The sequence below is a fragment of the Geotrypetes seraphini genome, chromosome 6 (assembly GCF_902459505.1).
Source record: "Geotrypetes seraphini chromosome 6, aGeoSer1.1, whole genome shotgun sequence".
NCBI lineage: Eukaryota > Metazoa > Chordata > Amphibia > Gymnophiona > Dermophiidae > Geotrypetes > Geotrypetes seraphini.
Window position 1 is genome coordinate 181,149,101 of NC_047089.1, and position 26,342 is coordinate 181,175,442.

Genomic DNA, 26,342 nt, shown 5'->3' on the forward strand with positions numbered 1-26,342 from the left:
AATGCTTAGGCATGCTTGTGGCACACATGCATATGCGCCATTATTCTAATCATTTAAGTGCACAATGGACATGCGAAAGTTAGCCTCTCCTTTACAGAATTACCCCCATAAGGCGCACAGGGAGATAAAGTGACAAGCTCATATACACAGACAGCGTCAGTGACTGAGAAGATGTGATCCTGTTCGCCAGCTGTCTTCTGAACCCACATGTATGGATCAGAGTTTCTTTGGCGAGGAGAGGTGTTCTGTAAACATGGGACATATGGAGATGCTACTGGCCTGTAACACATCTCATAGCATTATTTTCTAGATACACATCTTTTTATTACAATCAATCAATTACTGCATAGAAAACAAGAGAAGACAGCACTGAGGATGCGTTTTCTCTGAATAGGAAGACTGATTACTATTGCCTGGTTCACGGGTTATCCCACCTATTTCTGTCTCATTTATACATCTCATCCGATACAATTCAGAGAGCATTTGTAGTTGGTATAGCATTCCTTTCTGCACTTCCTCGGGTCACACACTATTTCAGCCCTCGATCAGATGGTTCCTGATACCATCTCTCCACAAGCAGGGCTCATTTGTCAGTTCATCACCAAAAGCTGTCCCACATCAACAGCTCAGATAGTGCAACATCTGCCCAGGTCTACTGTCAGGGCTCAGGGTGTGGCTCAGAACAGCCAAAATATATCCTAAGTGACCAGTGCCACTGGCCAGGTGTAAGTTTATACAAAGTTAAGATTTGTTTGTTAAAGCTAAAGGTACCATATGGCTCCAGGTCGTAAGGGACAGGCTGAGCCAGCTCTGGGTTTGCCCCGAAGCATGCATGTATTTCCCTAAGAAATTCAAACTATAATTCCATACTTGCACTGGGGCAAAACCAGGTCTGAATCAAACTGTCCCTGATAACCCAGAGTCTATAGCAGAATGAGCATCTCCTATGCAGTACCCTTTACTCTTTTAATTAGTAAAAAAAAATTAAAAATTAAAAATTAAAAAGTGTAAAGACCTGTCTCTTCTTGCATGGCAAAGAAGGTCAAAGACTGTCCCATGAGTTAAGGGTGCTTACAAACATACACACTTGGAGGGGATAACAGAAGAAATCATCTTCCATCATGTGCAAGTATGCACATGTGTCTGCAAACACACATGCACACACAATTACAATCAGGCATATGTAAACACACATGGATGTGGAGACAGAGACATGATGACAGATCAGATGACACATCATTATTTTCAGGTCTAGAATGCAGCTGCCCTTTTTACCTCTTTGCAAGGATTCAGAGACAAGACTGTTGCACTAAGAAAACTTATTTCAGAGGCAGTGAGTAAGATTCACTGTGTAAACAAGAGACAAATGGCTTCTTCTCCCTGACACCCACCCAGCCTCTCCCTGGCTTCTTTTCTCATTCTTTTCCCTCTTAGACCAACAGTTCCATCTTGCAAAAAAAAAAAAAAACATAACCCCTAAAAAGAAGGGGTTTTCTCTCCCCCTCCCCACCCCACATAGGGAAAGAAACACAGCAGTGTGCATGATTGGCTAAGGTGTCTATCCTGCTGTCGTCACTTTTCCTGCTGCATGCATGCTGCCTTACAGAACACAAACAATGCAAGCCAGCTTCCAGCATATCATCATAGTCCTTCCAGAATAGGCTTGCACTCAGGTCCAAAACACGCAGCAGATGGAGCCTACCTAGAGCTGAAGTATTCTCTAGCATATCATTTCCTCTTCAGTAAAAAGACAAGAATTAACTGTTCCACAGTTTGTTTTACATATCAAAAAGAAAAAAACATGGGTGGGTAATCAGCAGCAGCTGTTCATTATAAGCTCTCTGAGTAGAAAAGTCCCATGAAAGGGACAGATACTGTAAATATATATACTTATAAAATTCACAGCACTCCTCAGAAGCCGGAGTACTTGTGAGAGGTGTTGGTGGTCTGAGGAGTAATGCTGGTCCATCCATGGCAGGGTATAGCCTTTCTCCAGGAAGGTCCCCTGTTGTTCTCCCATCCAAAGGGAGGAAAGCGAAGCAAGAGTTGATAAATATTGAGAGGGTTTCCTGCTGACAACGTGGCCATCCTGCCTGACAATGTCTGAAAGCCAAAGTGTGTGTCTCATGTCAGACGGAGTGATCCTGGGGACTCTGTGGTCGCTGGAAAGAATGATCATTTAAGAGGCTAGTGGTCTCATCCGCTGCATCTTCATTCTTGTTGGTGTCATTCTCAGGGGAATGGGAGATGCTGCCGATACGGGAGGCCATCAGTCCATTCTGATACTGCATACGAGTGATCTGTGTGGCAAGTGGAAGAAATGGATCATAGAAGGACCCCTCAACACATTCAGCCCTCAGCAGAAAAGCAGCACTTGCTCCCTTCCAAACTCTGCTCAGTTACAGGAATAAAGGGAGAACAAGGAATACTAGGATACAAAATCCCACTTCTGCACTGATAACTGGGACATGGGGAATCACTTTGGATCCGATTTATTAAAACTTTTCTCCTATTCTCGCTATTTGGAACGGATACAAAACTTAGTAAATCAGATCCATTATTTACCATTGCTTCAGGCAGATACTAAGAGGGAAATTCTTTACACGGCACATAAACTTAGGCGCCAGTAGGCCCCCTACTGGTGCCTAAGTTAATTAGGAACGCTACATGAAACAGCAAGCAACGTTAAATTTAAAGCGCCTACCGGCGCCTAAACAAAAGGCACCAGAATTGTGCCTAATGCCAATATAAGTGTGGCTAATGCCGGAAGGGGCATTAGAAGCGCCTAGGTAGGCACAATTCATGGCAAAGCTAGGCACCAGAATTGTAGGCCTTGTAAACCCTGGCCTACATTTCCGGTGCCTATCTTTCCCAGAGGCGTGATTCTCTAAATGGCACTGTCACTTGATCAACACATAATCGGTGGCTGCTTTTAGGCAGTCACTGATATCGGTGCCATTTAGAGAAACCGGGCCTAAGATTGTAAGCCCTTTTATTCAGGGGATTATTGTTCTCAAATGAGCCTTGTGCTTTATTTGGTAAAAGAGGCTAAGATCCATTACGTAATCCAAATTCAGGTTGGTCTTTCTTTCCTCACCACCACCACTAATAAGGTGCCTGAGTGTCTGTGCCATCTAGGCATGAATTCTGACTCTGCCTTAGCTCTGTCAGCTCCATTGAAAGTTTGGGATAAGAATCCACCACTAAATGTAACCAAGAAGATGATGTGTGGGATTCCTAAGGAGCAATTCACAAATACACAATAAATCCCACTGCAGGGTATTAAATAAGATAGTGGAGAGGAGAATGGTCTCAGAAACCTGCTTGGATAAAGATATATTCAATCCAATACCAAGTTGCTCACGGTTTGTAGTTTCCCATCACTGACCAAAATGGCCTCCACCCCCTTTTTTTGTGTGACTAATTTCTATTGTGTCATATATTGATTATTTTTTAAAAACTTTTTTCAATTTTTCATAGACAGCAAAAAAACGGTATCTTAAAGTGTGCAGAGTGCCGACAAGTCCGACGGGGACCCGTTTCGCCACAGGTCAAGGGTTTTCAGGTCTCTTCCTTTAACAACCCACCTCACTTAGGGCTGTTTATTTCTGCTGTGGAAAAATGGGTCCCCGTCTGGCTTGTCGGCACTCTGCACACTTTAAGATAAGTTTTTTTGCTGTCTATGAAAAATTGAAAAAAGTTTAAAAAATAATCGATATATGACACAACAGAAATTAGTCACACCAAAAAAGGAGGTGGAGGCAATTTTGGTCAGTGATGGAAACTACAAACCGTGAACAACTTGGTATTGGATTGAATATATCTTTATCCAAGCAGGTTTCTGAGACCATTCTCCTCTCCACTATCTTATTTAATACCCTGCAGTGGGAATTGTTGTGTATTTGTGATAAGAATCCACTACCCACTGTTCAAAAGCAGATGCAAAATATATATATATATTTTTTTCTGAATGCAAAAATAAGATTTGCTTGCCATTAGCCAACTTCTTCTGAGTTTTGTAAAACTGCAAAGGTGAAGGCAATTCCTTTTCTAACAGTGCTCTTCAGTCTTTAATGGGTGGTGGATTGGTCCCTACAGGGGAAGTTTTATATGGGACTTGAGTGTGTAGAACAGCATTTTACACTCAAGTGGACTCATAAAATTGCCCAGGGGTATGTATACATACAGAAGAGGTGCACGGACACACAGAACCTATTTACCTATAGCACCTATTTTTATGCAGGCATTTGGAGGGTGGAAAATAGGTAGAGCAGAGGCAGGATTGGCACTTATCTGCTTAGGTGTCAATATTCAGCATGGTTTAAGCAGGCTGTCTGCCAATTTTTAGCAGCACTTTAGTTAGATTGTGAGGGTTTGGGACAGTGAGGATAGCTAAAATACATGTAAAGTAGATTTAGCACTGTGAATGTAACCCGTTCTGAGCTCTTAGGAGAGGATGGGATATAAATCTAAATAAATTGTTGCTGAATGGTGGATGCGACTGCCATGGCACAATCTGGCTAATGCCAGATCAGTTCTGGGAACAGAGCTGGCGTGGACCTAGAAAATATACAGGCACTGGTGATATTCAGTGCTGGTGCCCACATACCTAACTGGACAGACAGAACCATATAAAATTGAACCAGCTTTGCCTGGTTAAGTATGTGGATACCAGCACTGAATACTGGTCAGCTCAGCAATCACAATTTTCAGCTCTCCCAATGATCTAAATCAGGGGTGTCCAACCTGCAGCCCTGTAAAGTATTTTATGCGGCCCCAGTCGATGCAGTGTTTTCCTCTGCTGCCCCCGGGTGTTTACCGTCTTGCCGGCTCTCTCTTCTGTCTTGCTGCAGCATTTGCGCGGCCCCAGAAAAAAAATTTTCGGCCAATGCGGCCCAGGGAAGCTAAAAGGTTGGACACCCCTGATCTAAATATTCAGTGCTGGTGGCAAGATAGCCTAGCACTGAATATCCAGGCCTAATTTAGCTGGCAGGATCAACATTTAAAAGAAATGCTGAGTGCAGCTGGCTAAATATTGGTTCATTACTTTATCAAATATATGCAGATTTGCAATTTCTATCAGCACATACAGTATAATATTACACTTACCCCAGTACAGGTGTAAATATGTGCACCAAGTTTCCCTGGGGTAGTCTTATAAAACCACATTCTTGTAGGTGCCTTAATATAAACTTAAATCTCCACAAAAACAATTTACACTCCGCAGACACAATAGTTATTCTTGTATTGATCTATTGCTTGGGAGCCCATTTTAGGTTCAGAATCTTAGAGATGTGGGAATTGAATCACAAATTTGGTTGGATCGTGCTCTGGTATGAGCTACCTTTCATTTAAGCTCAGTGAATACCAAAAACGTGATTATGGAACCATTGATCCTAAGGAGAAAAGGGGTTTGGGTTCCTGTGCGACCCTGCTTATTGTATATTTTTTGCTACCTAACACCATAAAGTCATAATTTCATGTACCCCTTTGTAAAGAACAGCTTATTAATATTCTGCATTTTATGAATGTATTTTATGCACAAATCTTTTTGTAAAAACAATCTTTTAGGGCTCCTTTTATGAAGGTGCGCTAGGGCCTTAACCCGTGGAATAGGGCGCTAAATTGCCACACGCGCTAGCTGCTACCGCCTCCTTTTGAGCAGGCGGTAGATTTTCAGCTAGCGCGCACGCTAATCTGGTGCGCGCGCTAAAAACGCTAGCGCACCTTCGTAAAAGGAGCCCTTAGTGTAACAGTACTCAAGCACAGCTCTACGAATATCTTCATCCCCATGTCAACACACTCTGCATGCTCGTGAATAGCGAGAACGGGTTACTTTGTTTTGCGTGAATAAGCGAAAATGCCCTGTGAATAGCAAAATGGGCTACACTTTGGCCTCCTTTTACGAAGGTGCGCTAGGGCCTTAACGCGCGGAATAGCGTGTGCTAAATTGCTGCGTGCGCTAGCCGCTACCGCCTCCTTTTGAGCAGGTGGTAGATTTTCAGCTAGTGCGCAGTGCTAAAAACGCTAGTGCACCTACGTAAAAGGAGCCCTTTATTTTGCGCGAATAAGTGAATTTGTGAATACGGAACTCAAAGATAACGAGACTGCACTGTATTCTAATTCAAACAAGGCCACACAGAATCTATGATATTATTATTAAAATTTTTTTATCAATGACTTCTAGAAGGAACAAGCAGCAACTTTGCCATTTTTGCATATGACATTAAGCTTGTATAGTTAACACACAGCAGGATTCATTTAGTTTACAGGAGACTTTAAAATAATGGGGAGACATCTGACAAATGAGATTTCATGTGCAGAAGTATAGGGCAAAAGAACAGGTAGATGAAATGTTAACAAAAACTGGGGAAGTCAAAACATTTGGTAACACTCTTAATTAACAATGGGTGATTTCAATTACCAAGAAAATCTAAAACACAATAAGCTTTTCAAACTACTGTAGCTGCTGGGTTTATTTATGCAGCTAAATTATCAAGACCAAAAGAAGGGAGGTCCAACCTCGTCTGCAGTAAAAAAAACAGCCAGGAACAAACAAACCAAAACTGCAGATATGTACAACGATGTAGGCGAATTTTATTGTGACAAGCAAACTATATATTAAAACCTTTTTACCAAACAGGGGACCCAACACGGTCCGTGTTTCGGACAACCTTCATCAGGGGTCCATGGTAGATAAAGGAAAAAACATATGTCTCAACAAATATTGAAAAAGATAATATAAAACCAAACAGATGATGTGTCACGCCGATTTTTACTATTTGCAGAGACTCTCGTTGTACATATCTGCAGTTTTGGTTTGTTTGTTGCTAAATTATCAAGACCAACATTTCAAAATATAAAGAATTTTTATCAGAGCAACAAGTGAAAAAAAAGACCTCAGTGAAAAATGTTCACAATCCTTTCAAAAAACATATGTACCAGGCTGGAGATTAATTAATCATTGGTCAGAAAAAAATCTCTACTCGTGTCAAAAAAAACATTTTTTCAAATTCCTGTGGGCCTTATTGAAAAAGTAACTGGATGAAACAGCGAGTCCCTGGTGGATGGTTGCTTTACTATATCAATGCTGTTTTGATGGTATTATTTGTTGTTGTCTGGTTCAACTGAATATTAATTTAAAAACCCAGATTAATCCAATAAAGGCAACAAATTCCACCTTTCAAACTTGTATCAAGTATGCCAAAATTGTTTAAAATACTTCTTTTTAAAATAATTATGTTAGAAATAAAAATACTTAATTTTTTATCTCCGTTAAAAGTGTGTTTTAAATCTTCCCCCAACAGGGAGGGGCCTCTGTCTTCAAAATTTACTGCTTCAGGGGAAATTAAACACAAAACATGCGAATGATGCTAAAGGTGTCCAAGTAGCTCAAGCGGGAACATCCCCACTGAGACGTAACAAACATACAACATGGAGGGCTATGTACGTAAACGCCCACAGTCTGGGAAACAAGATCCTGGAATTAGAAACAGAAATGAGGAATGCCGACCTGGATGTGGTGGCGATATCGGAGACCTGGCTCACGGACTCCCATGGGTGGGACATGGTCATACCGGGTTACAACTTGCTTCGCCGGGACAGGGAGGGCATAATGGGAGGAGGTGTAGCATTATATACTAAAGATGATATTAAGGTCACCAGAATCACAGATGTCCACTACACTGGGGAATCCCTTTGGGTAAATTTGGCCAGAGGGAAGAACAAATGCCTATATCTTGGCGTAATATACAGACCCCCAAGACAACAGGGTGACCTAGATATGGAATTAATCGGAGATATAGAGAATATCACCTTGCGTGGGGACACAGTATTGTTAGGTGACTTCAACATGCCTGATGTGGATTGGGACACGCTTTCCTCTGCTTCCGGCAGCAGCAGGAGGCTATTAAACTCTATGAAGGGAGCAAGACTCAGGTAACTGGTGTTGGAACCAACAAGGGATCAGGCAATACTGGACCTGATACTTACCAATGGAGAAAGTGTCACAGAGGTCTCGGTGGGTGACATATTGGCCTCCAGTGACCACAACATGGTATGGTTCAATCTCAGGAAAGGATTCACTAAATCTACCACACTGACCAAGGTCCTCAAATTCAAGGACACAAACTTCAAAGAAATGGGAGATTTCGTTCACCAGGCGCTACAAAGCCAAGCAGAAACCGATAACGTGGAAGAAATGTGGTCGACTTTGAAAGTCACCATACAAGAAGCAACAAACCGCTATGTTAAATCAGTAAGTAAACGGCGAAGGAACAATAGGCCACAGTGGTTCTCTGCGAGAGATTTCGGACCTCATCAAGGAGAAAAAAAAAGCATTCATCTCTTACAAACAATCAGGGAAACAGGAATCTAGGGAAGTCTATCTAGCCAAGTCAAAAGCCGTCAAAACAGCAGTTAGGGAGGCCAAATTCCGCATGGAGGAGTCTCTAGCGAAGAACATCCAGAAAGGAGATAAATCCTTCTTCAGGTATATCAGTGACAGAAATAAGAACTCAGGCGGGATAGTACGTCTTAGGAAACCAGATGGAAACTATGTAGAAGCAGACTCGGAAAAAGCCCAATTGTTAAATGAATACTTCTGCTCAGTCTTCACCCGCGAGGCGCCAGGACTCGGCCCTCAGCTACAGACAAGGGTTGACGCAGATGACCCGTTTAGTAATTTTGAGTTTACACCCAGCGGTGTCTACTGCGAGCTGTCAAAGCTTAAGGTTAACAAGGCAATGGGGCCTGACAACGTACACCCCAGGGTGCTCAGGGAGTTGTGTGATGTCTTGGCGGAACCGCTATCCGCGCTCTTCAATCTCTCCCTTAGTACGGGTAACGTCCCGTTGGACTGGAAGACGGCTAACGTCATTCCACTCCACAAGAAAGGTTCCAAGATGGAGACAGCAAACTACAGACCGGTGAGTCTCACATCAATAGTGTGCAAACTAATGGAAACTTTAATCAAACACCAATTGGATATGATCCTGAACGAGGAGAATCTACGGGATCCCCGTCAAAAATGGATTTACTAAGGGGAGATCCTGCCAATCCAACCTGATCAACTTCTTTGACTGGATGACAAGGAAGCTGGATGTTGGGGAGTCCCTGGACATCGTGTACCTGGACTTCAGTAAAGCATTCGATAGCGTACTACACCGCAGGTTGCTGAGCAAGATGAGTTCTATAGGATTGGGCGACACATTGACGAAATGGGTTGGGAACTGGCTTGAAGGAAGGCTTCAGAGGGTAGTGGTGAACGGCACCCCCTCTGAAATGACGGAGGTAATCAGTGGAGTGCTGCAGGGCTCGGTCCTGGGCCCGATCCTATTCAACATCTTTATAAGAGACTTGGCAGAAGGGCTGCGAGGTAAAATAACATTATTCGCTGATGACGCCAAACTAAGCAATGTAGTGGGCAAAAGCACAACAGACATAAATTAAATGTCCGACAACATGATGCACGACCTACTCCTACTGGAGCGCTGGTCTAGGTCCTGGCAACTCAGCTTCAATGCCAAAAAATGCAAAGTCATGCACCTGGGCAGCCAAAATCCATGCAAGACTTACACCCTTAATGGCGAGATCCTAACAAGAACTGAAGCAGAACGAGACTTAGGGGTGATCGTCAGTGAGAACATGAAGACTACCAATCAAGTGGAGCAAGCTTCATCCAAGGCAAGGCAAATCATAGGTTGCATACGCAGGAGTTTCGTCAGCCGTAAGCCTGAAGTCATTATGCCATTGTATAGATCCATGGTGAGACCCCACCTGGAATACTGTGTGCAATTCTGGAGGCCGCATTACCGTATGGATGTGCTGAGACTGGAGTCGGTCCAGAGAATGGCCACTCGGATGGTCTCAGGACTCAAGGATCTCCCGTACGAGGAACGGCTGGATAAGTTGCAGTTGTACTCACTCGAGGAACGCCGAGAGAGGGGTGACATGATCGAGACATTCAAGTATCTCACAGGCCGCATCGAGGTGGAAGAAGATATCTTCTTTTTCAAGGGTCCCGCGGCAACAAGGGGGCATCCATGGAAAATCAGGGGTGGGAAACTGCACGTGGACACCAGGAAATTTTTTTTCACTGAAAGGGTGGTTGATCGCTGGAATAGTCTTCCACTTCAGGTTATTGAGGCCAGCAGCGTGCCTGATTTTAAGGCCAAATGGGATAGACACATGGGATCTATTCACAGAGAAAGGTAGGGGAGGGTCATTGGGGTGGGCAGACTAGATGGGCCGTGGCCCTTATCTGCCGTCTATTTTTATGTTTCTATGTTTCATCTGGCTTCAGTACCATTTTGAAAGCAATTGGTGCCAACGTAACACCCATTTTTACAAAAGATTCCAGAGGTGATCCAGGAAAATACAGATTAGTGAGCCCAACATCAGTAGCAAACAAAACTACAATAGTCTCTACCAAAACTAAAATTACTGAACACAGACAAACATGGTTTACTGGGACAGAGTTGAATCTGCTATATTTTTTGAAGGTGTGAATAAAATTTGGATTTTCAGAAAGCTTTTGACAAAAGTCCCTCATGAGGAATTCCTGAGAGAATTGAAAATTGCCTAAGTTCAGTTTATTCTTGCTATACATCACCTTGGATGAATTTCTTCAAAATGACAGTAAGTGAACAAATTAATGAATTCACGAACGTGATGAGATAGGAGAAAAGTTCCCATTATGGATTGGGAGCTAGATAAAATATAGAAAATAAGGAGTAGGGTTAAATGGTCAACTTTCTCAGTGGAGAAAGGTGAATGGTGACAAACCACAGGATTTTGTATTGGGACCAGTGCTTAAGATAGTTATAAATGATCTGGAAATAGGAACAAAAAGTGAGGTGAGGAAACTTGCACTTAACACAACACTATTTAAAGCTGTTAAATCACATGCAGACTTGTAAGAAAATGCAGCAGGATCTTGAGAAGTTGGAAGACTGGGCATCCAAATGACACAAGAAATTTAATGTGGACAAGTGCAAAGTGATGTACTTTGAGAAGAATCCAAACTATAGCCAAACAATGCTAAGTTCCAAAACAGGAATTGCCACTGAGGATTTACACATCATTGTGGACAGTCTTTAAAATCAGCCTGCTCTGTATTTAAGGAAACCTGATCTACTGTGGCCTGTATTGCAATCTCACTATTGGGATGCTCTGTCTTTCCTTTTATGATGATATCTTTTAAAGATACCTCGACAAGAAGACCCAATTCAATAATAAACACTGCTACAATTTAATTTAGTGATTAGTAATATGAAGGAAAAAGCCAGGTTTTCTGAAATTATTATAGGCAAGGTATCCCGACGTTGAGGGCCTGGATATGAAAAGGATCTTTTTTAGTAGATGTCAAACGTATTGATTTTAATGAAAGAATCGCAAACAAACTACATTGAGATTAACGTAATACTCTGTCCCAATTCAATTCCTTCAAGTTTGCCCTAAAATGCCCATGATAGGGAGCCAATGCAGATCTTTGAGAATAAGTGTGACATGATCAATTTTCTTCTTGAATGAGATCAAACATGTGGCGTATTTTGGACCAACTAAAGACTTTTAAGGTCTACCTTGGGCAGGCCCACCTACAGCACTTTATAATTTACTAATAACAAATGCAAAAATTAATTTTGCCAAATTCTCCTTTGTTAAAAGGGATCACAATTGTTGAATAGAGCGAGGTTGAAAGTGGCAAGAAAATTTCCATTCCAAGTCACAACAGACTCCTAATGTGGTAATTTCAGACTTCACAGGAATTGGTTGACCATCCATTTTTTTGATATATTTGAAGTGAATGCTGATATCCATAGAGCAGAACATTTATCAATATAAAGAAACAGATCATGCCCCTGAAGCCAGGTCCCCAGTAATCTGAGGCAATTGTTCAGTTTCTTTATAACACCAAGTTGAACTTTATTCATGATCACTATAATCTGAACATATCTCCAACCATCAAGATTTTTGGTTAAAGAGATCAGATATAAATTAGGAAGTAGCAGGGAAAAGATCGACCCCCCATGGAACCCCTGTCTTAAGCATGGATTTACTAGAGAATTCCTGATTCCAGGGAACGATCTATGAACGACTGAAAAAGTATGACTGAAACCATTGCAGAATTACTGAACTAATATCAAAATCCTCCAACAGTGCAAGTAACTTAAGGTGTGATCACTGTTAAATCAAGATGAAGCCATAACGCATCGTACTCCTGATCACCTTTAACTAAAGTATCATCAATAGATGTTAGCAACGTTTCCATGCTATGAAACTGCCTATAGTCTGACAATGATGCAACAACTCGCAAATCTCACTACTTATTATTTCTATAGCTCTACTAGATGTATGCAGTGTTGTACACGTTCCCTACTTTCTCAATAACCTTATTCATCACCATCCAGTCCTGAATCTTTTTCAATAGCATTTCAACTTCTCTTCCCTCTCAACAAACTCACTAACTACAGGGGGGGAAAAACTGAATATCATCTGCATACACCCTAAAATCTACCTCTAATCTTTAAGGCATATTACCCTTCATATCCCCCTCCCCTCCCTCAAGCTCATCTGTGGCTGTGTGGGTTCGGCATCACCCCAGCTCCCCCCCCCCTCGTTCCTCCACCTATGGTAGACAGCACTGAAATGGGTCTCTCTGGCTGTTGGGGCCGTTCCTATGCATGCCCTGCCAAAGGAAGTTACATCAGAGAAACAGGACATGCCAGCCAGCCAGGCAGATTTTGGTGCTCTCTCTGCTATGTGTAGAGGACCAGCACCGAGGGGAAGCTGGAGCAATGCCAGACCCAAGAATGAGGAGAGCTGGTGTGATGTCAGACCTGAGTGGGGGGGGGTGGGAAGGAGGTGCAACCTCAAGGGGAGTGTGGCACAATGGTTAATGCTACAGCCTGAGCACCCTGAGGTTGTGAGTTCAAACCCACACTGTTCCTTGTAATTCTGGGCAAGTCACCTAATCCCCCCATTGGCCCTGTTACATTGGATAGATTGTGAGCCTGCCAGGACAGACAGGGAAAAATTCATGTAAACTGTTCTGAGTGCTCCTGGGAGAATGGTATAGAAAAATGAATGAATAAATAAAGTGGTCCCTACCTTTCGGCAGCCCTGGACATTTGGCAGGGCTTGCTCAGTGGTAGCCACACCCCTGCTTGTGCAAATTACTATACATAGGTAAAATGAAGCAACAATTTAACAAAAGACTCAGAGCAAAGGAGTGCACTTTGAAGATATTTATCAGAGAAACCAGTATGAAGACTACCTGTTCTGTGTTTTACAAATACCAAGACCTTCTTGGAGAGGAGGAGGTATAGAGAAACTCGTGCTAGGACAATGTTTGATTTGTAAATTTAATAGTGTCATCACAAGGACTTAATTAAGAAATGGATCTATCTTATGTGCTTTCACTATCTCTACATACTGTCATTAAGTTCACATGAACACATTGTCTTAGTCAATTCATCGGTGTCATTATGATTAGTTTATTTTAATTTTAATCTTTATCCTTATATTTTGGGGTTTTTTTTGCTAATATGGTTATTTTGTTGTGCATATTCTGATATCCTCTAATTTACTTGAATCATGATTAATTATATACGGTAATTTCATAAATCATAAAAACTGTGGGGCTCATAATCGAAAGAGAAAAACGTCCAAAATCCGGCCTAAGTCGGCACTTGGACAAACATTTCCCAAATACGTCCAAGTGCCGATACTAAAAACGTGTTTTGGACGTATTTCTAAACGACCTAGGCCTTCATAGTGCCCCTGAACGACCAAAGCTAAACGGGGCATTTTGAGAGGAGTGTCAACGGTGGGAGTTCGGCGGGACGTGGGCCAGCTTAGACTTAGTCGTACAGCATGTATAACCGAAAGTTATACAGCCCACGATCGACGGAACTTGGACGTTGTGACTTAGACCATTTAAAACATGGTCTAAGTCACAAAAAACCGCCTAAAGTCACCAGAGAAGCACTGCAAACACATAATAAAGACCCCCATACACTACCCAAGTGATCCCCGTCCCCCCCATAAAAATATTAATCACACCTTTAAAATTCAGCCTCCAGACCATCATTATCTGGCCGCCTGGCATAGGAAAGCTTAGTCGTCCAGCACAGAGGCAGCTTAAGTCATCTTGGGGGTGGGTTAGGGACTCATGGAGAAGAGGACCCATGCCCATAAGCCCCTGTAATCACTGCATTGATAATAAAACACGTGCACTCCCTTATACACCCCCAAAACCCTTTTGTACTGGCATATAAGTGGCTCCTGCAGCCATAAGGGCTATTGGGGTGGTAGATTAGTGGGACTAGGGGATTCTGGAGGTGGTTTGGGGGGGCTCACCATGACCTATAAGGGAGCTGTAGTGAGGAGAAGACATGGCACCCTTTTTGTGAAGTTCACAGCAGTGCCCTGTAAGGTACCCCTGTAAGGTGCCATGTCTGGGTGTTCAGTCCATCACTTTGCAGACCCCTCCCACGTCCAACAGGGTTTGTTCTAGGCGTTTTGGACTTGGACGAAAAGTTAGCCGAAAATGTGGTATAAAGATGGATGATTTAGCGACTTGGACGATCAAATCTGCAGGACGTATAATTAGACGATTTTCGAAAGTAAAAAAATTTTGGACGTATTTTTCAAAAATGTGTCCTAGGCTGTTTTTTACTTTGGACGACTTGCGAGTTGATCATAAACGGACTCAGTCGTCTCTTTCGATTATGCCCCTCTGTATGTTTAAATTTCATCCAAGTAGCTTATGTTGTGTAGTTTTGCCCATATTTTAAGAAAGGGACACACATACTCCTGATTTTATTTTTTAATTCAAAAATAATGCACCTAATATTCAAAAAAGGTTTAACTGAGCAGGCAAGGCTCCTGCCCGTTTTAAACCCTGCTGCCACTGAATATTGTTGCTAACTGTTCATCTCCTAACCGGTTAGTTTAGGGGCAGACTGCCTACGTAGCCAGTTAGCAGTGATTTTCAGTTCGCTAATCAGCTACATAACCCGCAAGTTAACCGGGTACTGGTCTGAATATCGGCCAGTGCTTGGATAACTTCTGGGTGACTGCTAATATCCAGATAGTCAATGCTAGGAGATATACATGCCCCAGGACTGAATATGCAGGGTCAGTTCAGCCCACAGCTCTGACAATGCATACCACTGTGGATTGAATATATGGCCCAATGTTTTAGGTTGAAAATTCACTATATGTCATTCTTTAATTTATGGCTATTTTTTTGGACTATATAACTGGATAAGACTTCTCAGTATACAAATAAGTAAATATATAACTGGCTTATCTAATATAATAAAACGGTAAGCCGCGCATGCATGCATCCCTAAGCGTGCGTCCGTTTCCTGTGAGCTGTAGTGACCCATAGGAAGTGCGCATGCGCGGCTTACGGTCTGGCCTCACGCGAGGCAAGACAACTGCGCGCCCTTCTCTGCTCTCCACCTGCAGAGCGGCGGCTGCCGCCTGCTAGCACACCCTGCCCTCTCCAAGCCGGGACTGCAGCCAGCCAACGATCGCCTCCACAGCGCGGAACAAGTCGACGACTCCCCCCTCCCGCAACAACCGCTGCCGCTCCTGTTTGAAGCGGCCTGATGAGGTTCGCGGCCGGCTGTAGCGAACCTCGCAGGCCGCTCTCCACATGAAGCACGTTCTCTCTGATGCGATCGCGTCAGAAGGAACATGCTACCATATGGAGAGCGGCCTGCGAGGTTCAAAACAGCCGCCCATGAACCTAAGCAGACCGCTTTGAACAGGAACAGGAGCGGCAGCGGCGACACTCCCCCCTCCTTTCAGCGGCCGGCAAACAACATGGAGGACTGCTTCCGGGAGGAATCGGCTTCCAGCCTCATATCTCCAGGCCTGACCCGTGACTCAAAGGGGAGAGGATATGCTGGATGGAGGGAGCAAGACAGATACTGGTTAGAAGACTGAAAATAAAGGGGGAAGAAAGAGAAAGAGAAGATGCTGGAAGGGAGGAGTTAGCAAAAAAATAAAAATAAAAAACCTCCCCCCAAAAAAACAACTGTAGAAATAGAAGCAGATAGAGATGCAGAAAAATAAATGGAGGAAAACTGAAAGATAAGGTTAAAGTCTGAGGTGGATGTAGGAGAGGAAGTGAAGACAGGAATAAGAGAAGAGCCAGATAGACTGCAAACCCTGGTAAGAAAATTGAGAGAAGAGAGTAGAAACTGGGATAAACATGAATAAAATGGCCAGACAATAAAAGTAGAAAAAAAGAATTTTATTTTAAATTTCATTAACAGAAAATGCAGTTTTACTGTAAATTTGCACTGCTTTCTTTTTATATTCCAAAGTGTATAGTGTTTTTTCTTTTTCTCTGGTGTTGAACTGCATATTGCTGGATAGGGGGAGCAGGAAGAGGTGCTGATGGACAGGGGGGGGAATGAAGGGAGGCCTACTGCTGGACAGGGGGAGCAGGAAGAGATGCTGATGGACGAGGGAGCAGGAAGAGGGGTGAGGTAAAATAAAGGGAGAAGGGCTGCTGTTGGATAAGGTGAGCAGTGATGGGGTGGGGGAGGACACAGGGGAGGTAAAAGGAAGGGAGAATGAACAGGGGGAGCAGACAAGGGGTGGTGGTGGACAGCCAAGGAAAAAAAAGAAAGAAAGATAGAAATACAGAAAGCAGCTAAGGAGAGAGAAAAAAAAATAAAGACAGACACACACACACATATTCTAGCACCCGTTAATTTAATGGGCTATAAGACTAGTAAAGTAAATAAAGTGTTCACATACACTCAGAATTGTGAAATTTGACCAAGAGCGTTAGCTCCTATAACCAAACCCACCGCTCCATCACTGTGTATGACTTATTTTGAAAAAGAGCTTGAAATGAACATACTATTTAAATGCTCAACTAATTTTCAATGGCAAAAGAGAGAAAGAAGTTCCCACTTAGCTTTCAACTGTGTCAGCAGGTCCCGACATGGACCATATTTTGAAATTCTTTCTCAAGAGACCCAGAGGGTGATATAAACTGCTCAGGTAACTATCAATATTCCTAACAATTTCAATCATGCCCCCATATGTATGAAATATTTTGAAATGGATCCTCGGTATGCTGCCACAGCCTGAGTCTATGACTCAGGCAGCCTTCTGAGGATCCATTTCAAAATATTTTATATACATGGGGGCATAATTAGAATTGTTAATTGATAGGTTGAAAATCGGCTCAGTACACCATTTCCTCAATAAAATCATTATGTAAACCGCTTAGGCTATAACCTCCCCTTTTACAAAAGCATAGCACAGATTTTAGTGCTGGCCACGGCAGTAACAGCTCCTACACTCATAGAATTGCTATGTTACCGCTGCAGCCAGTGCTAAAAATTGCACTACGGTTTTGTGAAAAAAAAAGAAAAAAGGAGGGGGGGGTAAGTGATGTATAAATACTAAAACAAAGAAATAAATAAATTATTGGAATGCAAGGGTAATGTCAGAAAACTATTAAAAACGCAGTTCTTTGTTAATGCATTTTTCTAGGCACTGATTTTTGCGGTTGTTCTTTTGATGGGCACTTCACGTGATTTTCTTTTTTTGAGTTCAATCGTTTTTATTAATATTTTAATGTATACATCCAAAAGCATGAATGACAGTATCTTTGACAGTGACAACAAAAAGCATATACATTGACATTCATGCTACAATAAAATATCATAGTAATAATGATATAACAGGAACAACTAACAAAACCAGAACTAAAAGTACTGGTCAGACGCAGTGGTGAATGTATAATAATATTTTACATAAATTGCTGTATATGTCATCTCAGAGTCTATTGTGAAGAGTAATATACAGCATATTAACCTCATAATTAGGGTTACCCTTCACGTGATTTTCTGATGATTATATGTTAATATTTGTTTGATTTTATTTGTTTTATTGAATTATGTATGTAACGATATGTAAACCATTTAGGTTTTAAACGGTATATAAATTTTTAAAATAAATACATGTCATTAAAATGCATAAAGGAATGAAGTGTTTTTCATGTTTGCCAATTTTGACACCATTTTAAGAAGTAAAATTATTTTTCTATGAGCTTCACTTTGCCAACACACTATGAATTAACTTCACTGGTCTTCAGATACTATAATGTTCACAAGCCAATTTCAAAATAATTTTGATTGATTTTTGAGGTTTAAACATCTAGACAATAATGTGATAACGTGCAGCATTCTTTTACTATTCTTTCCCTTTTTAATCTGTCTAGATGGCGATCTTATATATTGTATATTTGGTAAAAGCTATCTTATCAACCTTTTATGTTTTTCTAAGGTCATGTGACCTCCACGACCAATATAAAAGCAGGTTGGGCTGCCTAGCTAGGTTGCTATGATCTATAATAGGGGCTAGATTAAGAACATAAGAATTACCATCTCCGAATCAGACCTTAGGTCCATCAAGTCCGGCGATCCGCACATGCGGAGGCCCTACTAAGTGTACCTGGCATAGTTTTAGTCCCCATATCACTCTACGCTTCTCATAAGGAGATGCAAATCTAGTTTACCCTTATCCGTATCACTCTATGCCACTCATAAGGAGATGTACATCTAGCTTCCCCCTTAAATCCTAGAACGGTGAATTCTGCAATTACCTCTTCTGGGAGAGCATTCCAGGTGTCCACCACTCACTGCGTGAAACAGAACTTCCTGATATTTGTCCTGGACTTGTCCCCCCTCAGCTTCAGTCTGTGTCCTCTTGTCCGTGTCACATTGGACATTGTAAATAACTGTTTTTCCTGCTCTATTTTGTCGATTCCTTTCAATATTTTGAAAGTCTCAATCAGATCTCCTCTTCCCAAGGGAGAATAACCCCAGTCTCCTAAGTCGTTCCTCGTAATCCAGGTTCTCCATACTTTTCACGAGCTTTGTTGCTCGTCTCTGCACCCTCTTCAGCAGTTTTATATCCTTCTCTAGGTATGGAGACCAATGCTGGACGCAGTATTCCAAGTGTGGTCTGACCATTGCTCTATAAAGCGGCATTATTACTTTCTCCGATCTACTCGTGATTCCCTTCTTTATCATGCCTAACATTCTATTTGCTTTCTTTGCTGCCCCCGCATTACACCAATGGTTTCAGGGTCCTATCCATTAGTACACCTAGGTCCTTTTCCTGCTTGGTTTTTCCCAGAGTTGCATCTGACATACTATATTTGTGTTCCTTATTCTTTCTGCCTAAGTGCATCACTAACTTGCCCGATCATGACCGATCCATGTCTGATCCAGGCAGGTCCGATGGATTCTGCAATTAATAATATTATAATGGGGGCGATTGGAGGAACACCCCCATCCGCCGACACGGATCGCTAGTTTGTGATCCTGACGCATGCGCAAGACCATCTGCTTTCCCTTTAGATGGTCTGCCTATGTGTTTGTGTTTGTTTTTGCTGTGGATGTTTTTTTGGGGGGGGCCTTGACTCTCCTGCAAGTTGTCTTGAAGGGTGACCCCCGGCGGCAGCAGCCTCTTAAGGCTAAAGCTCACTGGCCCTGACTCTCCTGTTCTGTGCCGTCTTCCGAGCAGTGTGAGGCCGCAGGTTTAAAGTGGGGCTGCACTGCGTAGTGCAGCTCCGCTTTAAACACGCGGGCTCGCACTGCAGGGGAGGAGACAGACAGCATGAGAGTCGGGGCTGCACAGATCAGTCTGGGCGGCAGGGAGCAGGGTGGCGAGTCGGGACAAAGAGCAGGGCGGCAAGAAGAGTCGGGGCGGTGAGGCTGCAAGTCGGGGCTGAAAGGCAGGAGAAGGGCAGAGAGCAGAGCAGCAAAAGGAGCTAAACAATGTGGCCAAGAGCCACTGCTCCCGGGGCTTCTGCAGAGTAAAGGCAGCCAGATCGGAGCATCAGAGAGTAGGGCAGAGAGCAGGCAGCCATGGAGCTGGACAGTGGGAAAGGACGTTTGCGACTGGTACCCAGCAGTCGCTTCTTGGGTTGATTGGCCAGCCCAGTTGGTTTGCAAAATTTGTTTAGTGAATCACATCCCTGCCTACTTTGCATGCCGTTCCCCTCATTTGCATGTGCAGATCGGAATCGGATTGGCAGAGAGGTAAGTGAATCAGGCCAGAGTAAAATCGGGTTGCAAACCGATCGGTACACAATCATTTTGCTTTGCGATTCTAGCCCTAGATGTTTGAAAAGTTGTCGCTGGTGAGTAAGTCTACTTTCCTCTGAAGGTCTTTATCAAATCTGATAAGGTCAATATTTTAGCAAGCTCTAATTTCCTACATTGTCTTTTTAGTTTGCCTTAGTGGTGAATCCTCCCAAGCATACCATTTCAGGCTTGTAAATCTATACCATTTGCACAACATATTTCACCCTGCCGAGTAACTTAATGGTTTTGTAATTCATATTTATTTGTGATCCATATTTTTTACGTCACTAATGTTTTAGTCATACTTGAGATCATTTTATACAATTTTTATGCTTCTAGCTGAATTTTTATGTTGAAAAAAATTAATCGCAATTAATGAATCATATTGTAGCATCCCCTGTCTCCTCCAAACATCTGTTCTACTCTCTTTCACTACCAACCTCAGTCCTTGCCACGATCCAGCATCTTCCTCCCACTCCCATACCCACAATTCAATTTCCCCAGCCTTTAGCACCAGTCCATCTTAAAGATGGTCTTCTGTTGCTCCACGGCAGAAGCAGCATTGCACATTTGCTGCCTGCAGCCTGCTCTAAAGCATTACCTCTGGCTGGTCTTGTCTATGCAAAAACAGGAATTGATATCAGAGAAGGCAGGACAGACCAGAGGGAAAACTTTGCAGCAGGCCGCAGGCAGTGTATGTGCAACAATACCGCCAGGGACCAATAGAAGACTACCTTTACGGTAATCCAGCAGGGGGAGGGGAGGCAGAAGCCAAAGCATGGTAGAGAGAGGGGAGTGAGCTGTAAACCTGCAAGTTGAAGTAGAGGGCCACCAGTAGAATCTATGGCTGAGGTGATGATCTGGGGGTGAGATGAAGGGAGGGAGATGATCAATCCTTTATGGAAGGAAAGGGGGGCTGAGATTTATATCATATATCTATTGCTACAATCAAAGCAATTTACATATTATATACAGGCACTTATTTTGTGTCTGAGGCAATGGAGAGTTAAGTGGCTTGCTCAGAGTCACAAGGAGCTGCAGTGGGAAATAAATAACCATACCTTTACTTGGGTGGTTAATTGCAATTAAAATTTTAATCAAAATACAGTCCTACTCAGTCTTTATTTATTTATTAAGATGTTTCATGGTGCTAACAGATATTTTTTCTATTTATTTGTTCATACATTTAATTGCCCCATGTACCCCATCATTGGACACAACATTGCCATGTCAAGCACTGACTTTTAATCTAGTCAAGTGCTGTAGTAGCAATTAATAAATGTAAATTTTATCTCTTATCTTGTCTGCTCTTCTATCTTCACACATAGATAGAGACAGAAGAGAAAGAACAAGGAAGCATGTGTGTTCTGCTACCTGGACTCCCATGTTTCACCTACAGGTCAGAGGGCATGTGCCCTGACATATAAGCTTTCCTATCTCATACAAAGGAAAGGAGGATGTATGTGTGTGTGTGGGGGGGGGGGGAGGTCTGTACTCTTAAAACAAGGCACTGATAAGGCAGGGACTTGCATTCAGGAGGTAAAGTCCCTACAATACAGGGACTAACAAAAGAAAAATGAATGCCACTAGATCACACAGACTCACAGAAAAGGTGTTCATCATTGGAACAGATGTCAGACAGAGGAAACACTTTCTTGGTACAGAACTTTGGGGGATGTGGATGATCCAATAATTGATATTCTCTAGATAAGACTCACCTTGACAATCAGTAGATCACTGATTGCTCGGACACTGAAGTCAGAGTAGTAGTAGTATTGGGGCCCACTAGAACCAAACTGGGTGCTGCTGACGGAGGGAGAAATACTGTCTGGCTGGTCACGGAAACTGGGTGATTCTGACCGATACAATCCACCCCCATGAGATGATGAGCGCATCTCTGAAAAGATATGGATGTCAGGAGTCAACCAGGCACATCTGTTATAGAGCTATTAACATGCTCCAGACTTAGAACTGTCACAGAAAAATAAAAACACAAAAGCAATCGACTCATGAACCAAATCATATATTCTTGTGAAAACATGCAAACACTAATACACACATGAATACAAATAAACTAAAACACATTTCACCAGACACAGATACCCCTCAGAAACTAATATACCAAAGCACACACACGTGAATATCTAGAAACACAGATACTCAAGAGTTATTCACATGCTCGCTGTCAAGCAGGTAGCTGATCAACACATGTGCACAAATATGGTTCACATATACTCTCGTATGCAGGTGACAGGTCAGGGAAGGCCCTGCCCAAATGCAGACTAGGTAACTGCCAATGTAGCATAATTCAGGGGAAGAGATAGAAATACAACTTTAATGCTGCTCTCAGCACTGCATGGAGCCTTTAAGCACAGGCCTGCACTCAAGCACTGCCACATTCCACTCCTGCCAACAGGAAGTCTGGAGGAGGCATGACTTGACTGCACTTGAATGTAGGCCTGTGCTGGAAGGCCCCAAGCTGCACTGATGTTTCTTTGGGCCCAGGTGAAAGTAGAGGGTGGCAGCCAGTGTTCCCGCTAAGCTGCGTTGACGTGCGCACGCGCACAAAATATTACCTCGCAGCGCACAAGTTTCTCGTCACAGCGCACACAGTGTAGAGCACAGTTCTTCAACCGCCGGTCCGCAAACAAAATCTTGCCGGTCCACGAAGGATTCGGTCCCCGCCGCAACGAAAGGCCGGCGTCAGCTGACTTGCAACTTCCTGTTGCAGTCGCTGTGCCGGGACTCCTGCCTTCGCCGGGACTCCTGCCTTCCACCGCGTTTGCCTCCTGCCTTGTCTCCGCACCTCCAGACCAGCAGCGGCAGCTGTGTATGCTTTTAACTTCGGCACAGAGCTGCCCCTAATCAATAGTTTAGCGCGGTTTCATAAGGCAGCCTCGGGGCCTTTGCTAGGCCGGCCCACATCGCATCATCGAAGCGGGCCGGCTATCAAAGGCCCCGAGGCTGCCTCATGAAACCGCGCTAAACTATTGATTAGGGGCAGCTCTGTGCCGAAGTTAAAAGCATACACAGCTGCCGCTGCTGGTCTGAACTCTTGGGCCGCTGAAGGAGGGCAAAAAGCAGCTGTCCTGGAGGTTTCCCTTCCTCTCGCCTTTACAGGTTCCTTTTTTCCACCTTTTTTTTTTTCCTTCAAACGGCAACGGGCCCCAGCATCGACATCAATCAAGTAAGTTCCACTGTCAATCAAGCGGTTCTGCTCGGCCAAAGCTTCCCCTGTGACATGAGCCACCCTCAGGGGAAAGAAAGTGACCCACAAAGGTGAGGGGAAGGGGGGCAGATGATGGAAGTTGGGGGGGGGAGAGAGAGAGAGAGAGAGAAGGGGCAGATGATGGAATGGAGGAGATGAGAGAGAGAGAGAAGGGGACAGATGATGGAAGTGAGAAGAAGGGAGAGAGAGCAGAAGGCAGATGGATGTCAGTTGAGAAGGGAGAGCAGATGCTGAATGGAAGTGGGGAAAGAACACATACTGGATGGAAGGAGGAGATAAATAAAGGGGGAAGAAAATAGTAAGATAATGGAGGGGTGAGGGAAAGGGGTGACAAGCTGTGTGTAGACACAGTGAAAAGAGGGAAACAGGACTAAATAGTAAGAAAGAATTTAATTTAGATGGAGGCAGAAAATAGAGAAGGAAGACCAGAGAAGAAAAGGGAAGAGAGAGCAGAGAATGATCAGATCTGAGTGGAGGAAATGAGAAGAGAGATATGCTAAAAACCACAGGGGGGAGGGAAGGATAGAGATGCCAGACCATGAGGGGAACAGAAGGAAGATGATGGATGCTAGACCAAATTGGGGGGTGGGGGGGGGCAGGAGGAGAGATGGCAGGGAAAGACAGACAGTGAATGGAAGGGGCAGATGCTGGACTGAAGAGACAGAGAAGGTTATCATGCTGCTGTACCGGGCCATGGTACGCCCTCACCTGGAGTACTGCGTCCAGCACTGGTACTTTAAGAAGGACACGGTACTACTCGAAAGGATCCAGAGAAGAGCAACTAAAATGGTTAAGGGGCTGGAGGAGTTGCCGTACAGCGAAAGATTAGAGAAACTGGGCCTCTTCTCCCTTGAGCAGAGGAGATTGAGAGGGGACATGATAGAAACATTCAAGGTACTGAAGGGAATAGACTTAGTAGCTAAGGCAGGGAGAACGAGAGGGCACTCTCTAAAGTTGAAAGGGGATAGATTCCATACAAACGTAAGGAAGTTCTGTGGTAGAAAGCAACATATTTATTTGGCTCATAACTTGCTGGCGCCCGATATTTTTAGCTCACAGTGAAAAAAGTTTGCTCACAACACCCGCCCGCTTAGAGGGAACACTGGTGGCAGCAGGCCCAAGATAAGGAAGGGAAGAAGGGGATGATGCTGGATATAAAGACATAGGGGAAGAGAAGAGATAAAATTCTAGATAACGGTGTGGGCTAGAGAAGGGATAATGAAAAGCTGCATACTTGAGAGGGTGGGTGAGATAAAGGACATTAGATACCCTTAAGACACTCTGTCACTGGTACATATTCTCACACAAAAACTGTGATATTTGCACCAATTCACATTGAGGGTGTCCAACACCTCATTTTCCATTTGTTAGCCATATCCCCTCTCATCTCCCCTTCTTTAGCCTGCACCAAGTTATCCAGCATCTCATTTGATAGCTTTAGCAGAATATTCAGCAGGAGTTAATTGGATAAGCTAGTCACTGCATATATCAGGATAAATTTAAGCAGACTTCAAGATGATCACTATTTGGTTGGACTTATCCACACAAATTTAGCCAGACAGCATGTTTGTAACTTGTAATGTGGGTTCTCATGGAGGAAAGGATGAGAAAGAACCCGGAATAGAAACTTCAGCCTCACAGAAAAGGTGAAACACACATGACCAGCTTGTTTTTTTTGTAAGAGCAATTTTAGTTCCTTGGATGAACAAGTGACGTTAGAACAGAATCCTGGGTGTACCAAGAGTTTGGGGCAGTAGAAAAAAAAATTTGTAGCCGTAGTCCACAATGTAGAAGTACGAAAAGCTGCAAGCAGTCACATCATAAGTAGGTTTGAGCCAAGTGATGGAGGCAGCCTGTTGCTTGCACTCTTGGGGTCTGAGAAGACTGATAAGTAAGGCTAGCATTATCTGCACAGATAGAACTGTTGGAAACTTTGTAAGTGCTATGGTTTTATATAGAGGGACTACAGAGCCAGACAGCAGTGACATAACTTATCTTTTTTGGCTGGGAAAACAGCTCGTGCAATGTGAAGAAATGGTCCTTGATTTTGGGAGACCGTGTCTTACTTTCTTGCTGAAGAGGTTCTTGCCCAGGCTTCAGGCATACACGAGGTAGTCATGCAGTCTTCCCACAGGCCAGATCAGTGTCTCTCATAGAAACATAGAAACATAGAAATAGACGGCAGATAAGGGCCCACGGCCCATCTAGTCTGCCCACCTTAATGTCCCTCCCCTACCTTTGCCCTGTGAAGAGATCCCATGTGCCGATCCCATTTGGCCTTAAAATCAGGCACGCTGCTGGCCTCAATCACCTGTAGTGGAAGACTATTCCAGCGATCAACCACTCTTTCAGTGAAAAAGAATTTCCTGGTTTCACCTCGTAGTTTCCCGCCCCTGATTTTCAACGGATGCCCTCTTGTTGTCGTGGGACCCTTGAAAAAGAAGATATCTTCCTCCGCCTCGATGCGGCCCGTAAGATACTTGAACGTCTCGATCATGTCCCCCCTCTCTCTGCGCTCCTCGAGCGAGTATAGCTGTAATTTGTCAAGCCGTTTTTCGTATGGTAGATCCTTGAGTCCCGAGACCATCCGGGTGGCCATTCTTTGCACCGACTCCAGTCTCAGCACATCCTTGCGATAATGCGGCCTCCAGAATTGCACACAGTATTCCAGGTGGGGCCTCACCATGGATCTATACAATGGCATAATGACTTCCGCCTTACGACTGACGAAACCCCTTCATATGCAGCCCATGATTTGTCTTGCCTTGGATGAAGCCTGCTCCACTTGATTGGCAGACTTCATGTCCTCACTGACGATTACCCCCAAGTCTCGTTCTGCTACCGTTTTTGCTAGGATCTTGCCATTAAGGGTATAAGACTTGCATGGATTCTGGCTGCCCAGGTGCATAACTTTGCATTTTTTGGCATTGAAGTTGAGTTGCCATGTCCTAGACCATCGCTCCAGTAGGAGTAGGTCGTGC

General features: G+C 43.5%; 1 protein-coding gene across 4 annotated transcripts in view; it reads right to left on the reverse strand.

The window, feature by feature from the left end:
• Positions 1-302: 302 nt before the first annotated feature.
• Positions 303-26,342, reverse strand: part of CNNM4 (cyclin and CBS domain divalent metal cation transport mediator 4) — a 172,142-nt gene continuing 146,102 nt past the window's right edge. For 2 of the 4 annotated variants that reach the window (XM_033950075.1, XM_033950076.1), the window contains 2 exons: positions 21,851-22,029; positions 303-2,300 (listed from right to left, as the gene is read on the reverse strand). In XM_033950075.1, coding sequence (XP_033805966.1) covers positions 2,130-2,300; positions 21,851-22,029 — 350 coding nt within the window. In that variant the 3' untranslated portion in view covers positions 303-2,129. Of the gene's footprint in view, positions 2,301-21,850; positions 22,030-26,342 lie in introns of those variants that run through there. The other 2 variants (XR_004539945.1, XM_033950078.1) reach the window with 2 other exon arrangements.